Below are 18,094 nucleotides of genomic sequence, written 5' to 3' on the forward strand. Positions count from 1 at the left end.
TTAAATTTGACAATTTGATGATTTTCCTTGTCCTACATGATAATAATGAAAAGCTTTGGATTTTTGGACTGTTGGTCACACAAAACATTATACTTGAAGACGTCTTCTTGGTCTGTGGAAACTTTTGCAGGGCATTTTTCACTTCTTTCTAACATTGTACAGACAAACTGATTTCTAACCAAGCTAATAATCTGCAGCTACTTGATAGTAAAATACTTGTCAGTTGCAGCTTTAAAGGTACAATATGTAACATTTATATGGAGCTAGAACAGTCTCAATAAAGATAAATGCACACACAACATTCACATATGCACACACAGGATTCATACATGCACACACATGATTCATAAATACACACACAGGATACACAAATGCGCACAAAATTCACAAATACACACACAAAATTTAAAAAGCACAGAAGATTCACAAATGCATACACAATTCATAAATGCACACAAAATTCATAAATGCACACACAATTCAAAAATGCAAACAAAATTTACAAATGCACACAAGTTTCAGAAATGCACAGGACAAGATTCAGAAATGTAATTCTGATGCACACACGAATATATCTTGATTTACAACCTGCTTTCGGTCTGTGAGCTGTGAAGCATTTGTGTGTGAATTTTGAGACTCCCCTGACGTGGCTCAACTCACAAATGCATTTTTTTAAACAGGGAATGATCTGCAACCAATCACATATCTCCCTTGTTTTAGCCAATCACAAGAACGCACCCCACGTGGGGGATTGTTTACTTATAAGCCAATTGAGAATGAGGAGGTGTTGTCAGGGCACAGCGCCCCGCCCCTTCCTCCATTTTGAACTGCTCATGTTCATTGTTTATGTTGGTTGCAGAGGTCTTTATTCTAGAGACGTTGGATTTATCGGGTGGCTGCAATTAGAAGAAAGGACTTTACTTTCGACCTAATCTCCCAGTCGATGAGAGTGTGTTCTCTGCATATTAATTCGGGTAAGTTCTCTTAAAATGTGTTTATGTTGTCGGCTCTTAAAGCCATAAAGTGCACCTAGTTAACGTTGTTGCCTATCCTGCTAGCTAACTACAGTGATAGCTGAGCATAAGTGAACACACACATGCTAATCATTTAACATAAGGCTGTTAGCTGGGTCGCTGTCTTTTGTGCCATTTGTGTTTGTAAAGTTTAATGTCTGGTGGCATTTTCATCTCTTTTTTATAAGCCGTTACTGTATATGGGTAACGTTAGCAGTGATTTAGAAATGTGTGTTTATCAGTTGTAGCTGCAGGATGGGAGGTAAAGCTGCACCTTGTTTACTTCACTAGCAACGTTAAATGAAACCTAAAATGTATACCGTAAGTAGTTTCCCATGTGAAGAGCATTCATAACGGTAAACATTTGTCTTGTGTTTGCTGCTGTCTTTTAACAGGGACTAAGGAACAAACCGAGGCTGCACTAGCATCACCAGAAGGGAGAGATGAGGAGGAGAGGGAAAGCAAAAGATGTTGAATAGATTATTTGCTATATTAGAGATTGCCATTCAAACAATAAATGCATCAAATTAACTGATTTGTCTGCGTCTTTAAGTTTTTGGGCATATATATATATATATATATATATATATATATATATATATATATATATATATATATATATATATATATAAATAAATACATAAATGTAAACAGTTTTTCAATGTCTATCTTTCCATCAAATTGTGCCCTGGAGACAGGAAACTTCTAGCTGAATAATTATACTCAGATGCTACCTGTTTTAATAACTAGTTAGGTATACAAGCTCTTAAAAGACATTAACGAAACGTGTATCTTTATTATAACATTTATTCAAACATGACCATATACTGTACACAAGTATATTTAACATGAAGCGACGATCAGACTCAGCTGCCGATGATGGGGTTGCTTCCAGACTGCAGACATAAGGAGAAAGCTTTAGTTTAGTCCAGTAGTTATCCAACCTGTCCTGGTAAGATTAGAATTATATCACAAGTATATTTAAGCATACTGTAACATTAAGGTACTTCATGTAACTGTGTAGTTTATTCATCATGGTCTTAACTGGCAACTGTTGACCATTTAACACACTTAAAATGTTGGTTATGTTGGTTGTAGCATTTTAGCTTGTGCGTTTACAGTACTATTAAACCTTTCTCACTTGCAGTTTACTGCATATCATACTGCCTGTGGCAACCTGCATTAGCTGGTAGCGTTTACCTTGTAGTTGCTGATCATATTTTGCACTGCATTTGTTTGAAAGCTAGAAGCTACTGGATGAGCTAATGTTACATACATGCAGTAAATTACAAGTTAGCTAATGTAAACTGTTAGCTACTGTAAGCTTAATGTAATTTATATTAATTAATGCAATTCTCCTTACCGGTAAGTGTTATGACAACTACAAAGTACAAACATGAACGTTTGAAACGTTTTTAATTCATTGACATGGGATAAATAAGAGAAAACGATAACATTACCTACCTTCGCAGTTGCGGCCAAAGTTGCCGACAGAATATTCTCCTCCTGCAAGCAGACTGACGCTGATTCAATTTCTCCATCTCAACAAAACAAATTAAACAGCTCAGTTCACAGTTCCACATCCATTTCTTCAAGTGTTTTGAAATGCAGCAGTCACACTGTTTCCCCATGGTGTTGCCCCCTATACAGTCTATAGTTGCCCCTGGTTACCGATAGTGTAGGTATGCCAAAATGGTGGACGGGCTCAGGCCATAGGCTCAGGCCCATTGACATATGCTCAGGGATAGGCACCTCCCAAATCGTGACGTATGTCACGTGGGGTGCGTTCTTGTGATTGGCTAAAACAAGGGAGATATTTTTTTAATTTTATTATTATTATTTATGAATCATGTGTGTGCATGTATGAATCCTGTGTGTGCATATGTGAATGTTGTGTGTGCATTTATCTTTATTGAGACTGTTCTAGCTCCATACATTTCTGCTTTAAAATGTCTAAAAATGACCATACCTATGTTATATATTTTTATGAGTTGTGTTCTTACACTATCCCAAATGTTTCCACCAAACGTCAAACCCAGAGAAATCTATTATTTTATTTTCAGACACGGCACGTTTCCTTTAGTCGCCCATCAGTGGCGTCATATAACCTTTCACTCTCCAGTTACTCTAACTTCCGTCAGAACCCTGGCACCAAGATGATAAGTTCAGGAGTAATTGTAAATCATACAATTTCACAGAAAAAAAAAATACTTGTAACCGCAATACTGCTTTTTTTGCCATACAGCATCATTTTGTGATTAATTACATCCCACTTTTTATCACAGTAATACAACAGAGACCTTATCTATTTTGAAAGTTCAATATCGATACCAGCTTGACGTTACTACAATGGTGCTAGCTACCGTTGATGCTAAAGCTTTGTGGGTAACATTATGAGGTTACAACATCGTTCAACACGCTAATAGTTATTTTTAGTATGACTGTTTCGACCACAGCTAACAGGACTGAGCTAACCCACAAATAACTTCACTAGTAACGTTAGCGTTAGCTGTATAGATAGACGATTAATCTAATGCTAATTTACCCCGGTCTGTCTGCCTCACTCCCCCGGCGCAAAGAGACTCAGTCGGGATGACAACTGACAAAAGCCCCGGGACATATAGCTAGCTAGTTACCGTTAGCCCCCAGTCAGCTATCAGCCAGCTACTTTCATTACAGCATCCCCCGGCCAGAACTTATCTCCAGTGCCTGGCGCTTACGACGCTAACGGCAGTTTAATTAAACGTCGGGAAACAGACTATGTCAGACCCAGCCCCGAGTCACAACAGCGGCCATCCATAGCGGTAGCTAGCTACATCTCCGTAGCGCTACCGGTGTATGTGCCAAAAATCTTGTCCTTGCCGAATTTCTCCCCCCTTTGCGTTTAGCTGTCTTTACGGTTAGCTAAATTAACTCGACAAAAGCACCAAAACGAAAAGTTAAGATTACTGAAAAGTGAAGGGGAGATAATTCCGGTCAGCTGGGAGATGTTCTGCTGCTGCACAACAGGCATCGACTGTCCTGGTCTCTCAGCCTCGTTTAGCAGCTAGCTAGCGTTACAACAAACCCCATCCGCCCCGGTGTTGAAACCATCCAAAAGGTGACATTGATATGTGAAATATTTTGTGCTTTAGCTGCTGGCTACTGTTAGCTTCCTGGCTCACTAGCTAACTGGTCAGCTAAAAATTAAAATCTAATCAAGAAAAACGTAATTATGTTGGGGAAACTGCAGCTATTTTATTACAATAACATGAATAAACGTAACGTGAATACACTTGAATGGGTAAACTCGTCCGTGAACTGATGCATTCTAACCGGCAGCGAAGGTGTTTAACACTAAAAACTCCCATAATTCCACGCAACTTCCCAACGTCATCAAAAATCCAGTTTTACCGTCCATTTTTTTGGTTGAGAGACCCCTAGCGGCAGAAAGTTACATATTGTACGTTTTAATATTGTTTTATTTCATATCAGATTATGCCCAATGCCCCAGAATCCATCTCAGAAATACTCTATCCCACAGGGTGTAAAATAATAAATAACAAAACACTCCCCACACACCTACAGTCACATGAATCAACATGCAGGATACTGAGTTGTCTCAGTTGTCCTAGTCTACCAGTAAATGAGACTGAAAGTACTGGCCAGTGACCTGAAACAGCACCATTGTCTTAGAGCTGGGAACTGGAGTCATTTCCCACAATAAAAGATTTGTCACATTTGCTATCTTCCCTTTCTGTCACTTGATGTTTTCAGTTTAGTCTCTGTTTCTTGTTACTCTTGGCTATTTTACCACAGTAGCTGCTGCCTAGTCCTGAATTCTACCAAATTTCAAATGAAGACTCTTTCTAAGAAAATATAGTTTATGCTTGATGGATCAGTTGCTAGTCTACATCAGAGAATGTGGCCTGTAATGTCTGCTTTGACAAATTTGGATTTAACTAACAGGTGTAAAGTAAGTTTATGTCTCTCGTTATCAGTGATGTATTTTACATGAATTTTGATTTGTTTGCTGATTTATGTAGCGATTATGCACCAATTTGAGCTTGTAAGTTAACATCAATATTGTGCACATTCCTGCACAAAACTGTACAGCTCTTCCACTTTAAAAATAGATAGTTGTTAATATATTTCTTACATTTTTCATATTTTCCATTGTGTCATTTTTTTCTACTGTATTTTATCGTCTCTTGACTTTTGCACTTTATTATTATGCACCAAATCACCAAGACAAACTTCTTGTAAACAGACCTACTTGGCAATAAAACAGTTTCTGATTCTGTATAGTCCAAGCCGAAAAGATGGAGATTTTCTAACTGTACCTGAAATAAAATCCAGATCAAGTAAGGTACATAAGAGACAGTGTACAGGGCTTCTGTAGAAAGGAATAAGTTACCAAACAGTATTAGAGAATCAAATACAGATATACCTAAGGCAGACTATTAGTGAAAACACTCATCTTCCTTGACATTGTCTTTAATTTCATGGATTTAACTTTTATGGATGATTGAACCAATGTAGCTACTGTAGAAGTTAATGGGATCCATGAAAATGAACTAATGAACATTGAGAGAACTTCACAAGTTATCTGTCAGTTTAAAGTCTATCGTCGTTTGGGCAAGTCCATCACTCAGTCAGTCTACTCATCCGTCAGACATATGCAGCTGGATCATGGGAAAGGAATGTAGTGTCATCCTAGCAAATTATTTTAGGGTCAGAGGGAGCGCTTCCTGATTGTTTTAGTAAAAATAACACCAAAAATGTAACTGACTCAGCTTATGCAATACCATAATGACCATGATTAATTGTAAAATGTCGATCCTTAAGGAATCAATGTCCCAAGTAGTTTTTTGGAAGAAGTACAGATGACATGCCATCCTGTAAAGACCTATAAACACAACTGTGCGTCATTAAATCCTTTGACGCTTTGATCCTTTTCATGCTAGTATGACTGATCATTTCCCTTCTACCTAGGAAGCTCACAATAACGCATTTGGCCTCGGGTTATCTTGATCTCCCAGCAGTCCTTGTTCTCATCCTGTCTCTGAACAGATGGCATGCTTCTGGTTGACTGAGCAAGAACTTGAATTTTCTAATTGTGTATGTTAAGATATAAAGTACGTGCAAGATCCAAGTGCTGGTTTTCATGTTGTTCTGTGCATGAACTTCAAAGAGAAAGAATGGGAGAGTGGTATGAGTGAGAATGGTTTCCCGGACAAATGCACTAATCCACAAAACCACCAGGACACCCCCATTTCATAGAAAAGGGTCTTTGTTCCCAAGGTCTGTCTTTGTGTTGTATTTTGAAGGCTAAATTCTTGGATATCTCTTCTTTGTCCTGTTAAATAGACCAGGGTAAACCATGGCCATAAAATATTTTTTTATGGCCAATTTTTTATTAAAGCTCAGAGGTCTACTTAGTAGCTTTTTGGAGCTTGCAACCGAGTCTAACAGTCTTCACTCAGTAAATAAAGCTAAATAAAGCTGTATAAAGAGATGCAGTTCAGAAAAGCTAGTAAGTGGACCTTTGACTTTAGATTATTTTGTTACATATAATGTTTTCAAAGGTCAAGAATGAACTTCCAAGTTCAAATAGTTAAACATATTTATATCAGTTTTCCAATGGCCTGATGGGAGTTTTATAGTCGGGTGCTACCTGGGGAACAAACCAGACACAGATATTGGCATCAGTCACCCAGACATTCACAAGAGAGTCGTAAGTCTGTCTAAAATCCTCAAATGTTGGTGTTTGAAGTGCACTTTCGAGACAGCTGCTTTGTCTAAATGTCAACTGATGGATTGGTTATTACTGTGAGTAAGTTAAGTGCATGTGTTAATCAAGATTATTCTATACTATACTGATACCAGAATACAGTAGTATAGTAAAAGTGTTTCCAAACTTTTCCCCCCAAGACATCCCCTCCATTGCTTCAAAAAACTGCATACTTATAGTTATTTAAATGTTTTCTTCAGTTTGGTAATATAAATGTCGCCTTGTTTTTTCCCTCTCCATTAAACATCATAAAAAATGTACAATCATAGAAAAATTGACATAAATCTTACAGGACCCTTGGTCCATCTTCAAGGCACCCCAGGGTGGTATGGCACTCACTTTGGAACCACTGCTATACTTGTATACTTTAATACTTGTGAGTGCTAAATCAGTTAATCAATCAACCAGCAGAAACAATTTTAGTAATCATTTTAGTAATTTTTCAAGCAAAAATGGCACTCAAAATTAAATTAAAATATATATTTATAGAAACATGAACGTCTGTAGTTAAAATGTATTTTGTTTTTGGACAAGTTGTTTGAAGACCTTACCTTTGTCTCTTGGAAATTTTAATTGACATTTTTCACTTTTCTGATATTTTATGGATCAAATAATTAACCAGTAAGTTGATGATAAATTGATCATTATAGTTTCAGCCCTAATATCTGTGCATCAATGCAGTCATCCAACAGTCAACCATCACACCACCTTTATAAATCAAATTCCAGAATATCAAACTACAAGTATATGTTTTATTCTTCATTTATTAATGTCCTTGTTAAGTGACCAGCGTACAGTTATAAGCATAATGGAGTTATTACAATTACAAGCCTAATGGACTTCATGTAGTAATGCCTTGGCATGAAACTATTCTCATTCTTACACTGGGTCATCTCCTGTGTTATTTCTTACATACCACAATAGTCATGAGCCCTCTCTGTTGATGGGGAGCTTTGATAGGGCAATCCACTTATTGTTTTATCCTGTTTGGCTTCTCGTAACCGCATAAATCACAATCCTAACACTTGTACCCCGACTGTTACCGTCTCACATGACACACGTGAGGATGTGACTCGGCTCATTGTTTGCTCAGAGCTGATGTGGTTGTCTAGCAGTAGAACAACACATGAATAACATGGGGCATATGACAATGCTCCAGCCTGCCTCACAGCTCAGGTAGCTAAAAACACGCGATGTGCAGCGGTGGAAAGTAATGCAGTACATTGACTCCAGTACTGCACTTGTAAACTTTGTTATATATTCATCATTTATTTTACCAGTCTCTTGCCGCTGCATGGGGTCAAAAGATCTACAAATGAGCAGACTATCTTTGTTGATGCTAAGCTTTGTTAATGAAATGCCTTTTCTTGTCTAGGAGGCCTGTAAAAATGTTATCCTTTTGAATTTCTTTCGTACTGTTTATCATCTTTATCTACACAGTTAATGTGAAGCTCTCTAGCTATTATAGAACACAAGGAAAAAATGTCAGACCGTTAGATCTGATTTGTGTGTTGTGGATGACGAGACTTGCCTTCACTGGCTCCAGAATTAGTCTTATCCCCCACACGTGATCACAACACACAAAGCCAGTGGATTGACCTAAGGGCAGACCAGTCAAGCATTTGATCCAAACCTTTTCTGTGTTCCCCATGTCATTGAGTGCCTGTAACTCTACACATATTTAGCATATTAAAAATTCTCACGTTTCTATATTTGACGGCACCACTCTTTTTTTTGCCTTTGTATTATTACTGATCCATTTGGGAAGTTTTCTGTAGAGTCCACATAGTAATCCATAACATAAACATTATTTAACCATGTCACACTAAAATGCAGGCCTGCTGCGTCTGCTGCTGTGTTTTCTATCCCAACTTTCATTATAATAAACAGATGAGGAGCTGGGTAGGAGCAGTGATCCAAGAAAAACACACAATATAACCGAAGACTCAGCTGCAAAAAATATTTGTGACCTTTCAACAGACACTGGATATTTTGTCGGAAAAACACTTTAAGAATAAATCTTTCAGAGATTTCAACAATTATTTGTATTTTTCCACTTGTTTAAAGATCCCCTACCAGACATGATTAATATAAAACATACTATGCTTTGAATTAGGCTAATCCAAAATCCAGAATCTATAAATATGCAATTATTGTTTTTAAAGAAAGTCTTAGTGTATGTGTGCTGGAACCTTTAATTTGTTATACTTGTGTAAGTTTTATATATTAACATAAGTGGCTTTCAAACTAGTTGTGATGTCCCAAAATCTTGTTTTAAACTCAGATTTAAGGTGAGCACAGATAAACTTTTCTCCTTCTGCAGATACATGTTTTTTTAGTGTCAAACTCTGCATACATAATTCTTCACAGTAAAGGTCAAATATCAAAATGAAGCTGGTGGACTTTAAGTTTGTTGTAACCAGCACCTTGATGGTGCATGTTTACTATACTGAAGGGCAAGTGATGGCCATCAAGGCAGACCAAAGTGATAAAAGAAAACCACACAAACTGAAAACTACAGTGAAAAATGTCATACAAAAGACATATCTCACATGCACAGTTTGTTTGATCTCTGGAAAGATGCACCACACAGCCATACTAAAATGTCCTTCAAGTGATGTTTCCTCCTCTCCTCTTCTTTGATGATGTATTAAAGAGTTCCACCTCCTTTTTTACACATTCCTCCACATTCTCTTGAATAGGAGCCTCAGACTCACTAATTTCCATTACTGAATAAACACTGTGCACTCTAGCATGCCAGTCTGCCCTTTTTTGCCGGTCATGTCAAGTCCATTCATGTATGTGTGTGTCCACTGTACATAATTATGTGAGAGTGTGTGACTGCAGCTTATCTCTTAAGGTGTTGATTGTGCTCATGTGAAAGAATTGGTCGTCCCATTTTCGTCATGCTCGACCATTAAAACCTTATCAAGTCCACAGAGCGCAAACAAAACGTTATCAGAAAAAGAGAGAGTCCGGAAGACTTGATGTTGTTTTTAAGATTAGTTGAAGGTCAGAAAAGGAGTGTTTCATGGCAATCTCAAAGTTTAGTTTACTTATCAGGGTATTTCCTCTAGCTCAGAGCAGAGAGTTCATAAGATATTAGTTATGTTTGAGGCTAATGCTACCAGAAAACCTACACTAGGTTGATTTGAATGTTACATCTTCAGCTCTGCTTTATTGCTCTACGCTTCACAGCACTGAAAAAACATCTGCAATGGAAAAATGAACATCTTAAAAACTGTATATTTATCTGTTTTCAGTTTCGATGTGGAGAATGGCCCGTCCGCCAGCTGCAGTCCTCTGGACCCCCAGGCCTCCCCCGGCTCTGGTCTGGTCCTACACACTAACTTCCCCGGTCATAACCAGCGGCGAGAGTCCTTCCTCTACCGCTCTGACAGCGACTATGATCTGTCACCCAAGTCTATGTCACGAAACTCCTCCATCACCTCTGAACTGTAAATATAAAAACTCACGCAAATACGCACAGCATGGCACACATAGCACTAGTATGTACATGCTAGAGTCACAGAGAGATACATAGTAGAAGGGGGCATATACACATCTCTAGGAAACATCTCTACTTTTTCATCGCTCTGAGTAGTGTCTGTGAGTAAATCATTTAAGGCTGCATACAGCCCAAACAATCTAACCAGTAAGGTAGGACAGCCTTTATGTAGCTTGAGATATTACTATTATTGCTGTGTGTGTGTGGATAATCAGCTGAGTCATATAATAATAATATAATAATGTGGTTTCTTTTATCATCTCAAATCTTCTCTCATCTGAATTATGGTGGCTGAACAGTAAGACAACAATGAGTGTATAGTGAAATACGTATATAAATATTAGGTGCAGGCAGAGTAGTAAAAACAGCTAACTCTTCTTTTCAGATGTATGCAATATTTTATTCACTCAGTTATTCACCCATGTTACTGTTAGATGTCATTAGAAAAAGAAGATGTAGTGCACATCCATGTAGTTGCTGGTGCAGGACAAAAAAGTAATGACAATGTTTATGGATAACACATTGTACCAGAACTGAGTTTTTTGCATCTAGGACTTTGTGAATCACGGTGAAATAAGAGTTAGCCTACATAAAACGAGAATGGAAAATTTGTATTCCTTGAATTCTTCTTATGTGGAGAAGCTTTAATATCGTTGACGTCATTTTACAGATGATTTTAAGGATGACAGAAATGATATATATAGAAATGATAAGCTGGATCTTCTTTTGTACGACAATGTTTTATCTTTTAACTATTTTGCTAGACTGTGGTCTTAGTCTGCAGTGAAGTAAATGAAGTGATTGATTGAGAAGTAAATTAAAACTATGGCTGAGTGATATGAGTTGTGCTAACATCACAATATTAACAAGAATATGTTCTTACATCAATGTCTATCATGGTATTTAGGATTTAGGCAAAATTGCAAGTAAAATGAACAAAAATGATGTCCAACAGGAAAACCTTTTCCACTGTTTTGCATTATATTAGACAAAACCCTTCACATGTTTATTCACTTGAAACTAAGTTTCTCATTAACATTTGCCTGGAATCATTCATTTGTAACCGCTCTGTAACTCAGAAACATGACATGACCATAAAGTTACGATACAAATCACTCTAATTGGCTTTATGTTATGCCGTCACCGATGTACATTGCTGAAAATGTGTGTTGGGTTTTAGCATATGTTTGAAGTATTTCTAATATGTAATTAATGTATTTTATTGTGTTTGATGATCACGTCTGTGTGTTCTGTGTTTTCATCTGGCTGCAAGACAGAAAATTCAAAGGTTGCAGGCAATAATACTGAATTATCACCCACCCTAATTCAAATGAACTCAAGTTGTGTACAGCTTGGATACAAAGTAGTCATTTTTACAGAATGAATAGATTTTTGCTGACTGCAGCCACAGTTCCCATGCTGTTTTATTTACCATTTAAACTACGTCACTGGATGTGCAGCTGGCTTAAGTCGAGGTTGTGCTGCTTCTCCACCTCCCACTGGAATATCTGATGGGTTTAAGGAGTCTTCTACATGACTTAAGATGTTACATAACATGACAATGATGTGAACCCTACAGAAGAGTAATTCAGTATTTTGCTTTGTCTCAGCTTACAAAAATAGGTCAGCCTGAGACCTAAGTGCCTTACAAGGTTACTTCCCATCGGAACAGAAGACTCCTGATTTTGACCCATGACCATCCCCCCATACTCCTCTCCCTCTTTCAGATAATTATAGTAATGAGGCTGGCTGGGTCATGGTACTCCTTGCTTATTGTTCTTACTTAACATCTTTGCTTTTAACCACCATGACCATGCTGACAGAAAGCACTAAGCTTTATGCTTAACAGAAAAACCTAGTATTTGGTGTTTACCGTATTTGAGAATGTTTCTTACCACCTCTCTCTCTGTGTGTTTGTGTTTGCAGACATGGTGATGACCTGATAGTAACGCCTTTTGCTCAGGTAAATATCTTACTGTCTGTAATCCAAAATGAGTCTGATATTAAATTAAAACTAAATCTTATTTAGCAGCGAGGGCTGTTAAGAGTAGAGTTGCCAACACTGATTAAGCAAATTAAACAATATCAGTGTCCAAAGTTCAAATAAGCGTGTAATGTTTAAATGTATCATTTAATAATGATTAGCTCTATATGATTTAAGATTTATTGCCTTCTGCGCTGCAACCAAGCAGAAACAAAACAAAAATGCAGCTGCAGGGTTAAGAAAAAATTACAGGATTTGAAATAAATATGGTACAAAGGATCCTAATAACTATTTCTCTGCCTTTCTAGGTTCTGGCAAGCCTTCGAAGTGTGAGGAATAACTTCACTGTACTGACCAATGTCCAGTGTGCCTCCAGCAAGTAAGTGCTAATGAATTGAGACCAGCAAATGAAAAAAAAAAATGTTCATGACTTTTTTTTCCTGTTTTGACTCTGGCAACATGAGGAAAATAGGAGCCACCTGAGATAAAAAAAAATGATCTTTATATTTTATTATAAGCCATTATGGGGCTCTTTAAAGAGTTGTAAATCAAGTTGAAGTCCACACAGACCCTCTTGGGATTAATTTATTCGAGTCCCCTGTGGCAGAGTGCACAATGAAAATAAAAATGGCTCTTAAACTGTGTGCAGTAAATCTTGTGGAAATGAAAATACATAAAATTTAACCTCTTCACAGCTTTTAAATTCACCACTAAAGTCAAAAGCTGATCACTCATTTAGTCAGCACATGCACCCAGACTTCATTGGCATTATCTCACCACAAGGTGGGGGTATTGAGCTTTAAACAGACTGAGGTGTGACGTCTGACACCACAGCTGCTCCCAGCACTCACAGTTGAGCTGCGCACACACACACACACACACACACACACACACACACACACACACACACACACACACACACACACACACACACACAAGATTTCCATCAGTGGGCTTTTAAACATTTTAGGGTAAGTGGAATTCTAATTTTAGATCTATCATTCCTCCTTTGTCCCTTGCGAAATTAAAGAATAGTTTCCTTCTATCATCATTAGTCAATTAAAATGCTCTTTAAGGAATTGCTCTGTTGTCGTGAAGCACAAACACAAAAATACCCTCACAACTAATCACACAGATGGAATGCCTCATTGGTATGCATTGAAGTATTTTTTGTCCCCTCTGCATTTATTCCGCACTGCTTCAGTGGGCAGCGTATCATATTTTTGTCTCACAACAAACGTTTGTCATGATACAGACTCATGTCTCACAGAAAGCACTGATACTAGTACTACGTACTACATGGTTTGCTCTTCATATATTGTATCTGGAAAGAAAACTAAAGTAAAAGTGTGTGATTGAAGGCATATATTCAGTAGTCAGCATATTATGTAGCTTCAAAAAGTAACAGGAACATTTTAAACAAAATTTTATGCACAACATGGTTGGTATACTAGTTATAAAGCAAGTTTTTTTCTGTACTTTCTCAAACAAGTGCACTTCAGTGTCTGTATATATCTATTTTTTTATAACATGAGTTAAAAATATAAGTATAAAAATCACTTTCTAACATGTTTGTTAGTGGTTTGCAAAGTGTAAGTAAGTACACGTTTTATGAACGTTTTACGTAAAATGGCCATTACAGTTTCCTAAAGCCAAATATGACGCCTTCATATTGCTTGCTTTGTGCAATCAGCTATTTAAAACCCAAAGATATTCAGTTTAAAATAATATAAAACAGAGAAAAGCAGCAAAAAGTGTTTGGTATTTTTGCTTGAATGAAATGAATTACCTTTAATCAATTATTCGATTATCAAAAGAGTTGCTGATTCATTTTCTGTCGATGAACTGACCAATCAATGGACAAATCTATTTTAGCAATTCTTTAACACTGCAGCAGCATTCACCTCCAGCATCACAGCTCCCAGTTGAGGAGACTGCAGATGCAAATACACTGGAAATATGCATGTAGGGCACTTTTCCCTTTATTCGTTGTGTTTGTGTGTGTGTGTCTGTGTGTCTGTGTGTGTGTGTGTGTGTGTGTCTCAGTGCAGTTAGATGCAAAGAGCACTCTACTCACTCTTCCACCGGATTTGTTAACACTCAGTTTGCTGCATTGAATACCTGAAGCTTGTCTGACCTACATTCAGCTCCGACACCCACACATAGACAAGGGGGGAGACTTAAAGAAAGACACACACACACGCACGCACACACACACACAAGTATACAGGCATGGAGCAACATGTTAATGCACACATATATTGACCTAATTTCACACAGAAGATCAGACAGATGATGATGATGATGAGTCCCTGATGAATGTAAATGTATCAAAACACTGTCAGCTGCCCACTCTCCAGCTGTCACTCTGTCCCACACACCCACACAGAGATCCTGCACAAGACTGCATTGTCTTTTGTTCCTTCAAGATGTCACCTTTTCACTTCAGCTACATGGCTAAAAGCAGCGAGGAAGCTGAGCTCCGTGAATACAGATGAAACGAGGATGAAACGTTTATCAGAACTGCCCCGACTACCGCCATGACATATTTGACTGGAACATCGGACTATGAAATAACTAATGTGCCTTCCCCTAAACTACCACAAGGCTAAATACAATAAAGATACCATAAAACAAAACACCTTATGACCCATAATTACAGGTCTGATCATCTCTTCAAGAACTGTTTCAACTTGAGTTTAACATGACCCCATTTATGAACCCTTTTATGTTGTGTGGGTGGGGAGTACCCCATGTTAATCCCCTGAGCAAACAAAGAAATAAGCTTATTCACTTTCCTACCTAGAGTTAGATGAGAAAATGTCTCATCTCTGTACATTCAATCTAAAGCTACAGCCAGCAGATGCTTAGCTTAGCAGCTAGCCCTGCTCTGTCCTAAGGTAAAAACAAAAAGCTGCCTCCCCTAAAGCTCACTAATTAATACATTATATCATGTTTGTTTAATACATTTGAATGTTAAGTTATGAGCTTTAGCATTGAGCTGGTATTTTATTGACCTTTTGGACAGAGCCAGGCACCCATTTTTCCAGTATTTTTGCTAAGCTAACTAGCTGGCTGAAGCTTCATATTTACAGTACAGACATTAACGCAATATCGATCTTCGCATCTAAGTCTTGGCAAAAAAAAGCGCATTTACCAAAATGTGGAATTGTTACTTTAAACCGAATGTCTGACCTATTTAGTGAGAAAATGTGATCCATTATTTGTGTAAACAATTTAAAGATTAAGAATATATTGTGCATTGTTTTTACAACATCTTTCTAACGTTCTGTCATCTTTCCTTCTTTCAGGAGGTCGCCTGCAGCAACCACTCAGCCTCCAATCACCAGAGTTTGTCTCCCAGGTAAGAGGCTCAGAGGAATATTCTGCTACGTGTCTGACTTCTGTAACGCTGCGAGAAGAACGCGCCTTTTTTATCTGGTATATATCTGGCTTGAACATTCTTCTGCCATAATTTTTCCTTGTTCTCATTATTCTCTCCTCCTCCTCTCTCTCTGCCTCTCTCCTCCGTGTGTCCTTTGCTCATGAACTCGCGTACGTGAGGACTTTCACTTTTTCTCGCCATCTGTCTTCAGCTCTTCTTGTAGTCCAGACTATTTTGTCATCAAGCTCATTAACCATGTTCAAACATAATTGAACTGGTACAAACACATATGCACACACACACACACACACACACACACACACACACACACACACACACACACAGTATGATCTTTTAAAGCAGCTCACTCAAAGATAACATCAAACCTCCCTTTTTTCTTTCATTGCGTGTGTGTGTGTGTGGTTATGTACACGTCTACAGCAGTAAGAGTGTTACAAGCACAAGCACATATAACTTTATGAACACTATACACGTGAGTGTATGTGTGGTTGCAAAGTTTTTGGAATTCCTCTGTGTAATACTGGGATCTGTGTCTGCTCACCAGCTCAGCCAAGGCCGTTTCACACACACACACACACACACACACACACACACACACACACACACACACACACACACACACACACACACACACGCACACAGTTGTTTTACACACACTTTGTATGCATTTTAATGTGTGTTTACTATTTTTATTGTGAATCTTTGGTGTGTACAGCATGTCTTTTATTGCTATTTTTGTGAGGATCAATTTCAGTTTGAACTTTCATAGTGAGGACATTTCTGCATTGTCAGGACCGGTCCTATTGGCCTCACCTGAATCTGCAGCTCCACTCAATTTCACAGAGCTTTATAGAGGGTTTCATCTTATTGTTTGTCTTTCCGGTGGCAACTGTTTTGGTTTCCTTTTACTGCGCTCATAGCACTGTTTTTGGTCACAGCAGGCAGCTGTTTATATATATACATATATACAGTGGGGGAAATAAGTATTTGACCCCTTGCTGATTTTGCAGGTTTGCCCACTTACAAAGAATGCAAAAATCTACAATTTTAATCATATGTACATTCTAACAGTGAAAGACAGAATCCCAAAGAAAATTCCAGAAAATCACATCATATGAATTTATTAAAATTGATAACCATCTGATGAGGAAAAACAAGTATTTGACCCCCTGGACAAACAGCAAGTATTCTGGCTCCTACAAGCCAGTTAGTCTTTCTTTAAGACACAGCCCCAATCCGAACCAATTATCTACATCAAATACACCTGCCTCACCTTGTTACCTGTATAAAAGACACCTGTCAACACCCAAACAACCAGCATCCAACATCACCACCATGGGCAAGACCAAAGAGCTTTCTACGGACATCAGGGACAAGATTGTTGATCTGCACAAGGCTGGGATGGGCTACAAGAGAATCGGAAAGCAACTTGGAGAGAAAAGATCAACTGTCGGTGCAGTTATCAGGAAATGGAAGAAGCACCACACCACCGCCAACCTCCCTCGGTCTGGGCCTCCACACAAGATCTTGCCTCGTGGGGTGTCCCTGATCATGCGAACGGTGAGGAATCATCCCAAAACCACAAGGGGGGAACTGATGAATCAACTGAAGGCAGCTGGGACCACAGTTACAAAAGAAACGGTTGGTAACACACTACGCCGTCATGGATTGAAATCCTGCAGCGCACGCAAGGTCCCCCTGCTCAAGAAGAAACATGTACAGGCCCGCATGAAGTTCGCCATTCACCACACCTGGACGACTCAGAAGAGGCCTGGAAGAAGGTGATGTGGTCAGATGAGACCAAAATAAAACTTTTTGGCCTCAACTCAACTCGTCGTGTTTGGAGGGCAAAGAACACCGAGTACAACCCAAAGAACACCATCCCCACCGTCAAGCATGGTGGTGGCAACATCATAATTTGGGGGTGCTTTTCAGCCAAGGGGACGGGACAACTCCATCGTATTGAGGGGAGGATGGACGGGGCCATGTATCGTGGAATTCTGGACCGACCTCTCCTTCCCTCAGTGAGAGAGCTGAAGATGGGTCGAGGATGGGTGTTTCAGCACGACAACGACCCTAAGCACACCGCCAAAGCAACAAAAGAGTGGCTGAAGAAGACGCACATTAAGGTTCTGGAGTGGCCTAGCCAGTCTCCAGACCTGAATCCGATTGAAAATCTTTGGAGGGAGCTTAAAATTCGAGTTGCCAGGCGACAACCTCGGAACCTGAATGATTTGGAGGCTGTCTGCAGGGAGGAGTGGGCCAACATCCCTGCCGAACTGTTTGACATCTGTGCTGGCCAATAATGGCTTTTCTACAAAATATTAACATGGTGTTTGTCCAGGGGGTCAAATACTTGTTTTTCCTCATCAGATGGTTATCAATTTTAATAAATTCATATGATGTGATT

The 18,094-nt window shown here is 38.6% G+C and overlaps 1 protein-coding gene across 3 annotated transcripts in view; it reads left to right on the forward strand.

Moving 5' to 3' along the window:
- Positions 1-18,094, forward strand: part of pde4ba (phosphodiesterase 4B, cAMP-specific a) — a 202,403-nt gene that overhangs the window by 127,609 nt on the left and 56,700 nt on the right. For all 3 annotated transcript variants that reach the window (XM_028588407.1, XM_028588408.1, XM_028588409.1), the window contains 4 exons: positions 10,050-10,244; positions 12,221-12,257; positions 12,587-12,657; positions 15,590-15,642. In XM_028588407.1, the coding sequence (XP_028444208.1) occupies positions 10,050-10,244; positions 12,221-12,257; positions 12,587-12,657; positions 15,590-15,642 (356 nt within the window). The remainder of the gene's footprint in view (positions 1-10,049; positions 10,245-12,220; positions 12,258-12,586; positions 12,658-15,589; positions 15,643-18,094) is intronic.

Source organism: Perca flavescens, chromosome 9 (genome assembly GCF_004354835.1).
Source record: "Perca flavescens isolate YP-PL-M2 chromosome 9, PFLA_1.0, whole genome shotgun sequence".
Classification (NCBI taxonomy): domain Eukaryota; kingdom Metazoa; phylum Chordata; class Actinopteri; order Perciformes; family Percidae; genus Perca; species Perca flavescens.